Raw genomic sequence first — 12,805 nt, forward strand, 5'->3', positions numbered from 1 at the left:
GCCTCCCAAGTAGCGCCTGATTTCTAGTCGTCGGCTTGACCCTCCGAAGTCCTTATCAAAGAGCGGCTGATGCCCAAAGTAAGTGTCATATGACACCACATCTGGGTCTGGATTCCAAATGCCCTCAAGTCTGGCTAGATATAGGCACATTAAGCTCGTCACCTCAACAACACACAACTCTGAATAATCGGCATGAGATGAGAAAAATAGTGTCGGCACTCCTTTATCAGAAAATTCTTCAAAAATCTCTTCCGACTGAGGCTCATTTACCAGCGAAGGATCAAACAACTCTAGATTTTCAGTCTTATCCAACTCATTCTCCCTATCTTGGTTGTTTGAGTCATCATCATCAAACCAAACCGGATCGATCACCGGTTGAGTATCTCGCTTCACTTCATGTTCTCGTCGACTCTGAAAGATGGATTTCTTGATATTCTCTATTTGCTCCTCAAGGTTGCGCAGAGAATTAATTTGATTTTCTATAGCTGCCTCAGTCAGTGCCACATACCTATCCACGGTATCTTCTAGTTGAGTCGTGATCAGTTCATGGCGATCTCTCTCATCATTTTGAAACTCAAATGGTTGGTCTATAAACTCTGGGTAATGATCTTGTGTGTATTGATGACTCCAACACTGTGGTGAAAGATCCCAATATCTATGGTAGTCAAAGTCCGCCATATCACCCAACAAAAGTATCATTTTCTCATCATCTCGGCAAAATAGTGGACTGCCTGTTGTTAGTGCTCCGTCGATCACCCATCTTCGTTTTAGTGCATCCAAACCATTAAGGAAAAATTTAAGAAGAGAATAGTTGGAAAAATCATGATACAGGAAATTGTTTGCTAAATAATCGAATCTCTCCCATGCTGCGTAAAAAGGCTCTCCGCGTTGTTGGGCAAATCTCGTGAATACTTTTCGATGAAACATCTCAAAGTATTGCACAAGAAAATTTCCTGCAAAAAGAAAATAGAAAACGGTAGATCACGCAGGAATAAAATAAAATAAATAACTAAAAAAAAAAATTAAATTAACTAAAGAAAATAACAAAAAGAAAAATTTGTCAATTTCAATCCCCGGCAACGGCGCCAAAAACTTGATCGAGCAAAACTTGCACAGTAAAATCTCCAATAAAAATAAATAAAAATTCAGGCTCGAAATAATCGCAAGTGCACGATGTCAAGTTATAGTAAAACGTATAAGAGTACGAGTATCGATCCCACAGAGATTGATTAGAAAAATTTACTTTAAATTAAATTCTTTAATTAATTAAAACGACAATTGAATTACTTATTAACTAAATAAAACACTAAATTGAAACAAACACATTAAAAATAATATAAACTAAAATAATAAATAAGCGAGTGTTAGGATCTCGGTACACCTACCCGTCGTTAATTTAATTAATTAATATCGACACTGATTTACGCTTTTGACAGGATTTCCTAAGCAATTAACATACTCTCTCGAGCTATGCTAAACTAATTCTACACGAAAGAATAATAAAATCTCTTTTATTATTTACTAACGGTGAATTGCATGTCGATCTATGAAATCCCCTAGTTTTCGCTCTACTGGACTATGACTACCAACGTGTATCCAACTTCATATCTCTATGTAAATTGTAGATCCACGAATTATGCTACTTGTTCCTATCGCAAGTTATTCTCTCGAACTCACCCACAATATTAGATATTATTAAAGTTAGCTAGGTTTTAACAATTCAATGTAAAATAATAGCACAATCAAGAATGAATCAAAAGTCGAGAATTAAATAATCAAACAACGGTTCGGGGTCGGATCCCCTAAATCCTAACTACAATAAAAGAGTGAAGAGAAAACGCTGTTGAGTTCTTGTTCCGGTTCCGTTGAGCTATCGCCTGCTACAGTGCTCTCCCTTCCAAATCGCGGCCCCCCTCTCGTGTATTAGGTTAGGTGGTTTTATAGAGTCCATAAAATTTGGAAACAAATCTTCTCGGATTTCGTCGCGCATAGCGACGGTCTAAGATAAAACCGTCGCCAATAGCGACCGCTTTTCTGTAAATTGTCGCCGATTCAGATCGCCGACGGTTTACAGAACCGTCGCCGATTCTGATCGGCGACGGTTTATTTAAAACCGTCGCTCTGCATATAAAATCCCTTTTTGGGTCCTATTCCTACAAAATAACCACAAAATACACGAGATCAGCCAAATGCTAAATAATGCTAAATGAATGCTAAATTAAACTAAAACAACCTAATATGATGCATGAATGCGACTCAAAACTAACACTAAAAACACGTAAAAACGAGTCCTATCAGCTCCTCTCGTAGCTCCTTCATGGGTTAATGTGAAGGTCATTTCTTGCACATTTAATTTGTCCAAACTCTTGGCTCAACTTATAGCTCCCTTTTTTGGTCTTGTTAGGACAAACTTGGTTGAGCTTCTTCGAGCTGAGGGATCGAGTCCTTGAGCTGGGGTTTTACTACTCCCGTGACAATACTTCGATGGATGTGGTTACTTGTAGCTTGGCCTCCTGATGAGCTCCTTCTCGAGCTTTGAAGTTACTTCTTTGAGTTAAATTTAATGAAAATCTAAGTTAATATTCAAGTTATCTAGTTGGAACGAAAATTTTCGAGCTTAGTTTGAGTTAAACTTCAAGTTCGTATTACTTACTTGATTTGCTTCAGATCGTAAAATCCCGGGTTCTCACATCGTTGGGGTTGACAATGTCTTCCATGTTTCGATGCTTCGCAAGTTCATGTCGAATCCCTCACGTGTACTAAATTTTGAGCCACTGCGGCTTACACCAAACCTGTATTATGAGGAGAAACCTACTCAAATTTTTGTCAGACATGAGAAAAGGCTGTGGAACAAGGTGATAAAAAAGGTCAACATCAAGTGGATGAACCACTTGGAGGAAGAAGCCACTTGAGAGACCGAGACTGACATGAGGAGTCGCTACCCGGAGTTGTTCGGTAATTCATAATTTCGAGAATGAAATTTTATTTAAGGGGAGATGATTTGTACCGTCCAAAAATTAGTTTACGTAAACCGCATGCATGCAATTATTTAAATAGCTTATTTATTTTATTTAATTGATTTTTAAATGATATATTTTATATGAATAAATTTTGTTAAGAAAATATTATTCCCAAGAATTTTGGTGTATGACAAAAACAAGTCAGCTCGAAAGCAGCTGCGGTTCGTATATGAGATACGCATCAATTCAATCGCTCGGCTCATCAGCTGGAACATCTTCCTGACCGGCTAAAGCTCAAAGAAGTCTCAACCGCTTACTTCAGACCGTTAGCAGATTCAGCTTGGACTTTATTGATTCTCATAACCAGATCATTAAAGAGAACCATTTATTGCTCAAAGACATTCTCTGACTGGCTTAAGACACTCAAAGTACTACACCGAATTGAAATCCACGAATACATTCATCAGTTTCAAGAATGACCTGCATTTATATCTTTATCCTAGAAAAGATAGACCAAGTATAGACTTCAAGTCCTGATTAAAGAAGACAGTTACCATAAAAGGAACTCCTCGGGTAAAGCTCTTCAGAACTACGCTGAGCTAAAGGAACATTAAATGCTTTTACGAAAGATCATTTAATGCTCATCAAATCGACAGCAACACATATGTTCAGTGGATCAGGTTAACGTTGATGCATCCTTTCCGACCGTTAAGAAGATCGCGTATATATTAACGGAGGAGTGTGCTAGCTCCATTACCTCTCGATCTACAAGCTAAAAAATCTTGTTGCTAGTATACACAAAGATCTCAGAGCGCTATCACAAGCTTACATACTTCATCGCTCTCTCAGCACGCTAAAAACATCATTACATTCGATCTTCTCAGGATCAATTTCGTGCTACTCAAAACAAACTGATTGTTCACATCAGTAACCTTTTGGTTATTTGATTTATTCTCAGTTTCTGGTGAACTAAGTGTTATTAAAATCCAGAAGTATAAAGTGATCACTTATAAGAGTTCCAAAACAGGCAGTCTGATAAGTCCTGTTTGGAGTGGACTGTTGCAAAAAGTTTGTAAAGCAAAATTCTTTAGTGGAAACCTTCCTAAGAAGGAAGGGGTGATGTAGGAGTATTCATTCTCCGAACATCCATAAAAACCATTGTGTCACTTTACTTATCACAAGCACTCTCTTTGTTTCTAATTGTTGATTAAGTTTGTTACCGTGTTCAAGCTTCTATTGGAAAATGTGAACCGTCTTCCGCACTAATTAGTGGCTCATATTTCCAACCGTTTGAGAAAAATTGTCTCAACTGCCTAAAAACGGTCGAAACCATCATTTTACACGAGAAAATTTGAAAGGGTTCATTAACCCCCCCCCCCCCCCTCTAAACTCTTTCTCGATCCTAACAAGTGGTATCAGAGCAGGATTTTCTCAAACACTGATATTCCCTTTGAACACATATTGCTTCTTTCAATAAAATTCCGATGTTTTCTAAAGAAAATTATGATGATTGGAAAATTCGAATACAGGCACATCTAGCAGCCCAAGATGATGATATGTGGTATATTATCACTGATGGGCCGATGAAAATCTTGAAAGTTAATACAGCTACCGCTACAATCGAAGGTGCTCCTCAAATGGTAGAAAAGCACATATATGAATGGACAGCTGAAGACAAAAAGAAGACAAATCTGGATAACGTTGCAAAAGACATCCTCTACAAGACTCTGGACAAAAATCTGTTTGCCAAAATCAAAACTTGCACTACTGCTAAGGAAACATGGGAAAAACTCACTCAATTATGTGAAGGCAACGATCAGACACAAGAAAACAAGTTAACTGTCACCATTCAGAAGTTTGACAATGCGAAAATGAAGCCAGGAGAAACTCTGACAGAATTTGATGAACGGTTCAGCGGTATTATCATCGAACTCATTTCATTAGGAAAAGATTATTCTAACCGTGAAATTTCCTTAAAGGTTATGCGAGCTCTTCCCAGAGAATGGGACGTAAAGACTATAGCAATGCAAGAAACCAAAGATCTAAACAAGCTGGAACTTCATGACCTCTTCGCCAACCTTAAAGCATATGAGTTCGAGCTTGGGATACGAATTGAAGAAGAACCATCCACCTCTCAACAAACAAAGGCATTGGTAGCTTCCACAGTAAATCTTCCGGTCGAAGAGTCCACTAGTAATAAATCGGCCGAGAAATTAAGCAATGAAGCCATGTATTTATTCGTTAAAAAATTCAGTAAATTCATGCGTAAGAATCAATCACAGATGAATAAACCTCACTTCAACAAGGACCATACTGATGATGGTCATGTTTTAACTATGGAAAGAAAGGACACTTTATTGCATAATGCAACAGGCCAAGAAGAGATGAAAAGAAATCAAGTGACATAAGACGAGTTAAAGACAACAAAAGATTCATCAAAAAGAAGAGTCAGCGAGTCTTAGTTGCAGAAGAAGAGAAAGGCAAATGGGCTGAATCAGAAACTGAAAAATCTACTTCTGAAGAATCTTCAAGTGAAAGCGAAGATGAAAAATTAGAGTGTCTCATGGCCAAAGAAGATCAAGAATCTATTGATGAAATGGTATTTGACTTTAACTCTGATTAATTCACACAAGAAGATCTTGTCACCGCACTTCACGACATGGTAAATGAGTTTAAGAGGCTATCCATCAGTTCAATGAAGCCAAAACAGAAAAATAAAACTTGGAAAACAAGTTAACTCTCTCTAGTTGTTCGCAGCAAAAAAAAGGTTAACAATTTGAAAGTAAAGTTAAGTCTGCTAACGGCTGAGAACGATAACCTGCGAAGATTGTTCTATGCTACTTTGAAAGAAAACAAACGGTTGATAAATACAGTCAACACTTGGAACAAGTCCTCTGTTTCTCTTAACAAGATGCATGAAATGCAGAAACCAGCCGGAGACAGAACCGGAATAGGTTATAGCATTAATGAATGCAAAACTTCTTAAGCATCAACTCAACTGATACTAGAGAAAGACAGTTTAAAACCAATTAAATTTGTCAGATCTAGTATGGTATATGGACATGATAAGACTGAAGATCAAAGAACTCAGAATGCAAATCGTTAAACTAACATAAGGCGACATGGGTTAGGATACGTCGAAATTGAGAATGTTAAAACCAACCGATCATGGCTCAGATGCAGGTCAGACGCAAGCCAAATACAACCGCCCACAACGGTTCAGATTGGGCCAGCAGAAAGCCAGGGTAAACTGGAAATCATTCAAAAACTAGACCTAACCATTATCACAACAGCCGACCTGTTGAAAAGAGGTATCGATTGAGTGAAAATGATAGATGGTCGAAACAACATACTGGAAAAGAAAAAGCACTGCATACACCACTTGATTATGCACACAACAGCACCTACTTTAGGACACATCATGAAAAATCCTTCAGGATAATTCAAGTGTGGATCCCTAAAGGGCTGATAAACTCAGGACCCAAACAAAAAAGGGTACCAATCTCTTATTTCAATAATGACAGGCAACAAAGAAAAATGAGCTGGAAGAATCTATCTGGTTCTTGGATAGTGGCTGCTCTAGACACATGACTAGAAACAAAGATCTCTTATCAGAAATAGTCAACTACAAAGATCAAACAATCACCTTTGGTGATAATTCTAAATGTAGAACTGTGGGTAAAGGTAAGATTATCCACGACAAAGTTATCATTAAAGATGTGCTTCTTGTAGAAAATCTATGTTATAACTTGATAAGCATAAACCAACTATGTGACAAGGGTTACACCGTTGAGTTTAAAAAACTCTTATGCACTGTTAAAACCTCATCTCGTAATATCATGTTAACTGGTCATAGAGAGCAAAATACATATAAAGTCAAATGGAATGATGATTATCTTAATGTACCTACCTATTTTATTGCTTTGAATGGAAACAAAAATTGGCTTTGGCATAAACGACTCAACCATCTCAACTTTAAATCCATTGCTACTATTAATAGACTTAAACTTGTATCTGGTTTGCCTAACATTGATTTTGCCAAAGATAGAATTTGCAATGCTTGTCAATTAGGAAAACAAGTTCGCTCTACATTCAAAAGCAGAGGAAGAAACTCATCAGCAAGATGTCTGGAATTCTTCATATGGATTTATTTGGACCAATATTCGTAACGAGCTTAGGGGGAAAGAAATATACTCTCGTAGTAATTGATGATTTCTCCAGATTTACATGGGTCACATTTCTAAACTCCAAAGATCAAACAGCCGATCAACTAATCAAGCTGCTCAAAAGACTTCAGAATTAGAAAAGCGAAGCAATTGACAGAATCAGGAGTGACAGAGGAACTGAATTTCTAAACAAATTCATGTCATCCTATCTTGAAGATCATGGCATAAAGCATGAACTATCAGCGGCTAGATCACCACAATAGAACGGAGTTGTTGAAAGAAGAAACCGCACATTAAAGGAAGCAGCTAGAACGATGCTAGCCGAATCTAGTATTTCACAAAGGTTTTGGGCAGAAGCTATTAACACAGCCTGTTATACTCAAAACCGGTCCATGATCAATAAAAATCATGAAAAGACTCCATATGAGATTTGGACCGGGAAGCAACCAGAAGTTGGATACTTATGCCTCTTTGGTTGTAAGTGTTTCATTCATATAAATGGGAAAACCCATCTCACTGCATTTGATGTAAAAGCTGACAATGATATCTTTCTAAGATATTCAGCAGCGAGCAAAGCATACAGAGCTTATAAACAAAGTACTCTCACTGTTGAAGAATCCACACATATTGTATTTGATGAATCTTCTATTTATCATGACGATAGTAGTAGCACTATACATGATTTAACAAATAATATTGATGATACTAACCTTGAAATAAGCAGTGATGATGAGGTAGATCTGAGAAAAACAGGTGGAAACATTTCAAAAGAAAATCCAACCGTTCAAAAACAAACTTCACAGGTGAACGAACCGACAAATGCAAAACATACAAATAGAAGAAGGAGCACTGGAACAAGAAGAAGAAATCACTCAACCAATCGAGCTAAATCCATATGGACCATGTCTTTAGTGGAAAATTGATCATCCACTCGAGTTGGTCATCGGTAACCCTACTGCTCCTCTTAGAACTAGAAATCAAATGATAAATGAATTTATGCATGATGCGTTTGTTTCTCAGATAGAACCTAAGAAAATCGATGATGCACTACTTGACACAAATTGGATAAAGGTCATGCAAGAGGAACTTAATCCGTTTGAAAGGAGTGACGTCTGGCATCTAGTCCCTCGGCCTAATAACACTCATGTGATAGGAACTAGGTGGGTATTTAGGAAAAAAATGGATAAAAACGGTTTGATTATAAGAAACAAAGCTTGACTAGTAGCTCAAGGTTATAGACAGGAAGAAAGTATTGACTTTGATGAATCATTTGCCCCAGTAGCCAGGTTAGAGGCCATTAGAATATTTTTAGCATTTGCAGCATTTAAATATTTCAAAGTATATAAAATTGATGTTAAATCTGTTTTCTTGAATGGATTGTTAAATGAGGAAGTTCATGTAGAACAACCACACGACTTTGTTATCACACCTTCCCTGAATATGTTTACAAACTTGACAAAGCTCTATATGGACTAAAACAGGCCCCGAGAGCATGGTATGACACCTTAACCAACTTCTTGCTTGAGCATGGTTTCACAATGGGAACGGTTGATAAAACGTTGTTTAAATTCTCAAAAATGATCATTCACTGTTTGTGCAAATATATGTATGATATTATTTTCGGATCAACTAACCCTAAGCTATGTGTAAGATTCTCTAATATGATGCATGAGCAATTTGAGATGAGCATAATGGGCGAATTAAATTACTTTTTAGGACTGCAAGTCAAGCAGTCCGAAAATGATATATTTATCAATCAAGCCAAATATACTCGAGCTATGCTAAAGAAATTCGGCATGGAAAATTGCTCTCCAGCTTCCACCCCAATGAGTTCATCAATTAAACTGGATAAAAACGAAGTGGGAATCTCTGTGGACACAAAAATGTACAGAGGGTTAATTGGTTCTTTGTTATATTTGACCACAAGTCGATCGGATATTATGTCTGCGGTTTGTTTATGTGCACGGTTTCAAGCTAAACCGATGCAATCTCATTTCATTGTTTCTAAACGTATACTTAAATATCTTAAAGGTACTGTTAATGTGGGTCGTTGGTATCCCAAAGATTCAAGTCTCAATCTTGTAGGGTACTCAGACGCAGATTATGCTGGTTGCAAAGTCGACAGAAAAAGTACGAGCGGTTCATGTCAGTTCTTGGGAGAAAGACTAATATCATGGCTTAGTAAGAAACAAACGTCAATTGCTACATCAACCGCTGAAACAGAATACATTGCGGCCGGAAGTTGTTGTGCTCAGATGCTATGGATACAACAACAATTAAAAGATCATGGCATCCAAGCTGCTGAATCACCAATTTTTTGCGACAATACCAGTGCAATAGCCATCACATACAACCCCGTTATGCACTCTCGGACAAAACATATTGACATCAGACACCATTCCATCCAAGAACACGTCATGAAGAAAGAAATACGGCTTGAATATGTTCATACGGATCAACAAACGGCCGATATTTTCACAAAATAATTACCAGAGGATAAGTTTTCACATTTCTGTAATATGCTTTGATTAATTGATATATTTTGATATAATTATTTCTTTTGTATGTTACGGCTTATTATGCAGGAAATAAACGGAAATATAAAAAGACAGTCTGCAATACAAAATAGAAATATTTTATTAAAACATCTAGCAACGCACATCCCTAATTTCATCTTCAACCGCCCTCGACCAGCTATCCAACCAAGCGGTCAGCCCACCAGTGGAGGTACGTAAAAAGTCATCTGAGGGGAAAATCCTCCTCAAAGTCCTCTGCTCTTTTAAGAACATGAGGAGGTAGACGACATCATCAGAGAAGACGTATGCATTATCAGTTACATAAAGAAGTCGCCGATATTTTATCAGAGTTGCCACCTCCTTAGAGGTAACTACTAGTCCTCCCTCAAGGGAGGACTGAAGCTCCTAGACCTCTGTCCAGACTGCCAGCGTCTTCTCAAATACGCAATCCTCAAGAGCAGTCTTGCGGGAAGCTATCACCGATTCCATGAATGCCTTCACAAGATCTGGCTCACTTGAACTATCTGCCTTTTCCATCTTGATATTTGTTGTTTTTATCTCTGATATTTGTAAAACTAACCCCTCTACTTGTATTTATAGATGAAATAACATATGAAGGGTCTCTCTCTCTCATAATGACAGACACTAGGATTTGAAGAGGCTTTCTGTGTAAGCCACCGCCGGTTCATCGTCCAGGATTAGTTTTTAAATTCAGATGCTTAAGGGAAAAAATGGTTAAGTCATTAATTAAATAGACTTCTCAACCGTTTCGTCTTAACTACATTACTCATACGGTTCATTTTACTTGGGCACGACTTCCACGTCATTTCGTAAAAATCACTCAAATTTTTTACTGCCTCTGACTGACATGACAATTTTTACTTTCGAAATTTCAAAATTAATGATCTTACCGCCGCCCAAATTATTTTCAAAACTTACAAAATTCTCTCCATTAACAGTCCTCCACGTGGACTGACTGGTGATTATCTGAACCGCACATACATACTCTACATTTGCAACCTCGTTGAGTTTACCTTGATATTACACTCGATCGCATTTTCATTTAACTTGCACATGCTAAATTCAAACCCTCTCGGTAAATCAAGGAAATGGCTGCCTCAATTGCTCAGAACACAGTCGCTGTTAACTTTGCGTCAATATTTTCCATGCCCAACAAATCGATGCAAGCCATGTTTCGCACGATAGAACACTCTGGGCTTCGCTCTTTTCTGGGTTGTCGCTACAGCTACGCCGACACACTATTGAAGGAATTATTTGATTTCGTGTATATGAAAAAAGGAGAAATTGTTCGTGCCGTTCAAAACAAAAACCTCTTGTTCACACAAAAGATGTTTGCTGAATTGTTCAGCCTACCCATGGAAGGAATTACTAATTTCTCCTCACTACCGGTCGGAAATATTGACATCTAGCGTAGTGCCTTTTCAGACACAGACTCTCCAGTCTCTCATCCAACATGTAAAAAACGCGATTTAAAGATTGAATTCAGACTGTTGGCAGATATCTTTGCAAAAGGACTACTTAGCAAAGCTGGTGCTTATGATAAAATCACCTTGGAGAAATTTCTTGTTATGGCCACCATATAAATTGGTCTGACGTTGTCTTCAGGATATTGGTGGCCATGATAAACAAAGAAAATCAATCGCAAGGTTTTGCGGTTCAAATCTGCCATAAGCTGATTGATGTCGGGGTTCAACCGGTTGATATGATAGAAGTTGGAAAAACTAAGCTCTTCAACTGGATATCGGTTGAAAAATTTATCAAAAAGAATCGGCCGGCAGATGAGGAGATAGGCTCCATCAAGACCAAAACCGGGGAAGAATTCGTGAGACAGAAGAAAACATCAAAAACCGCTTCAACAACCAAAGAAACCAAGAGGAAGCTGGTTCTAAAAACAAGTTCCGATGATGAGTCCAAGGATGACGTTCCAGTCGCTCAAGTTTTTAAGAAAAAGAGAATTGCACACTCAAAACCAGCAAAGATCAGACTTGTCAAATATATTTCTGCACCACTTGTTCCTTCCCCAATCACTGCAATCTCAGCCGCAAAGTTCAAAGGGATTCAAATTACAGAACCAGAGATTGAGTCCTCTTGCTCCGGAGTTCCTATTATTCTCTCCTCAGATAAGGGCAAACAGGTAATGATTGAAAATCCGCCACAAAACAATTTAGTACATACGGCCATAGTACTAACAAGCGAGCGTGTCAATGAGGTTGTCCATAAGAAAATGAAGATGTTTGATAAATGGGTTCAATATCGGACTGCTGTAACTTTTGATTCTTTACTTCAACCTGGCAAAATAAAAGCAGCTGCTAAGCTTGAACGGTCCATTTTGGAATGGACAGAAATAGCTGATATTCAAACCGCTCTACGTCGACGAGACTTTCTAGAACTTCAGATGAAAGAAAGCACTCTCCGAATCACCATACAGTTAAAAAGGAAAAACTTTGATCGTTTTTGTCCTACAGCCAAGGATGATTCGGTTGTCATCTCTCAACTTGAGATGGACGCATTGTTACTTTCTATGAAGTTCGCTCTAATGCGACAGGATCTCAATCTTCCAGCAATTTCTGAACAGGTAAAGTTCGACTCTCTAATGGAAATACATGAAGATCTGAGCTCTAAATAGTTTCAAGCCATCCCCACAAATAAAGATTCCTCATCTACTTCACCTGGTGCAAGCACTAAACCTTCATCACCGGTCCTTACCATAACACCTCAACCGGTTAATGAAGTAAACACTCTGCCTTCTTCTGAAAAAATAACGCCAGAAGAAATTCCAAGTCCTGAAAAGCAATGCTATCAGATTACTACTGCCATTCTATCTGAGTCTCCAACAAAACCTGCCATTGATACGTCTGCACAACTGCCTCCACTTCATCTTTCAGCTGCTCAAAATGTTTTTATTGATGAGGCAGAAAATTTTATATCCGATTTTGATAAAGCTATTGATATGTGTCGTTTTTACGTGTTTTATTGCATTAGTCTGTGTGTGTTTTGCATTGCGCATCGTTTATTTCAATCACATTATGTTCATTTTAGAGTAAATATTTGCATTTTATCCTATCTCACTCGGGCATGATGAATTTGCAGGAAAAGTGGCCGGAAAACCAAAAATCGGAGCCAAGTGCCAAGTCAAGAAAAT

At 37.9% G+C, this 12,805-nt stretch overlaps 1 protein-coding gene across 1 annotated transcript; it reads left to right on the forward strand.

Moving 5' to 3' along the window:
* Positions 1–4,444: 4,444 nt before the first annotated feature.
* LOC140815573 (uncharacterized) lies at positions 4,445–7,169 on the forward strand. The gene is made up of 4 exons (XM_073174652.1): positions 4,445–5,190; positions 5,334–5,559; positions 6,485–6,862; positions 7,032–7,169. The coding sequence occupies exons 1-4, from the start codon at positions 4,445–4,447 to the stop codon at positions 7,167–7,169; spliced, it is 1,488 nt and encodes a 495-aa protein (XP_073030753.1).
* Positions 7,170–12,805: the final 5,636 nt, after the last annotated feature.

This window comes from Primulina eburnea, chromosome 15, assembly GCF_022965805.1.
Source record: "Primulina eburnea isolate SZY01 chromosome 15, ASM2296580v1, whole genome shotgun sequence".
NCBI classification, from domain to species: domain Eukaryota; kingdom Viridiplantae; phylum Streptophyta; class Magnoliopsida; order Lamiales; family Gesneriaceae; genus Primulina; species Primulina eburnea.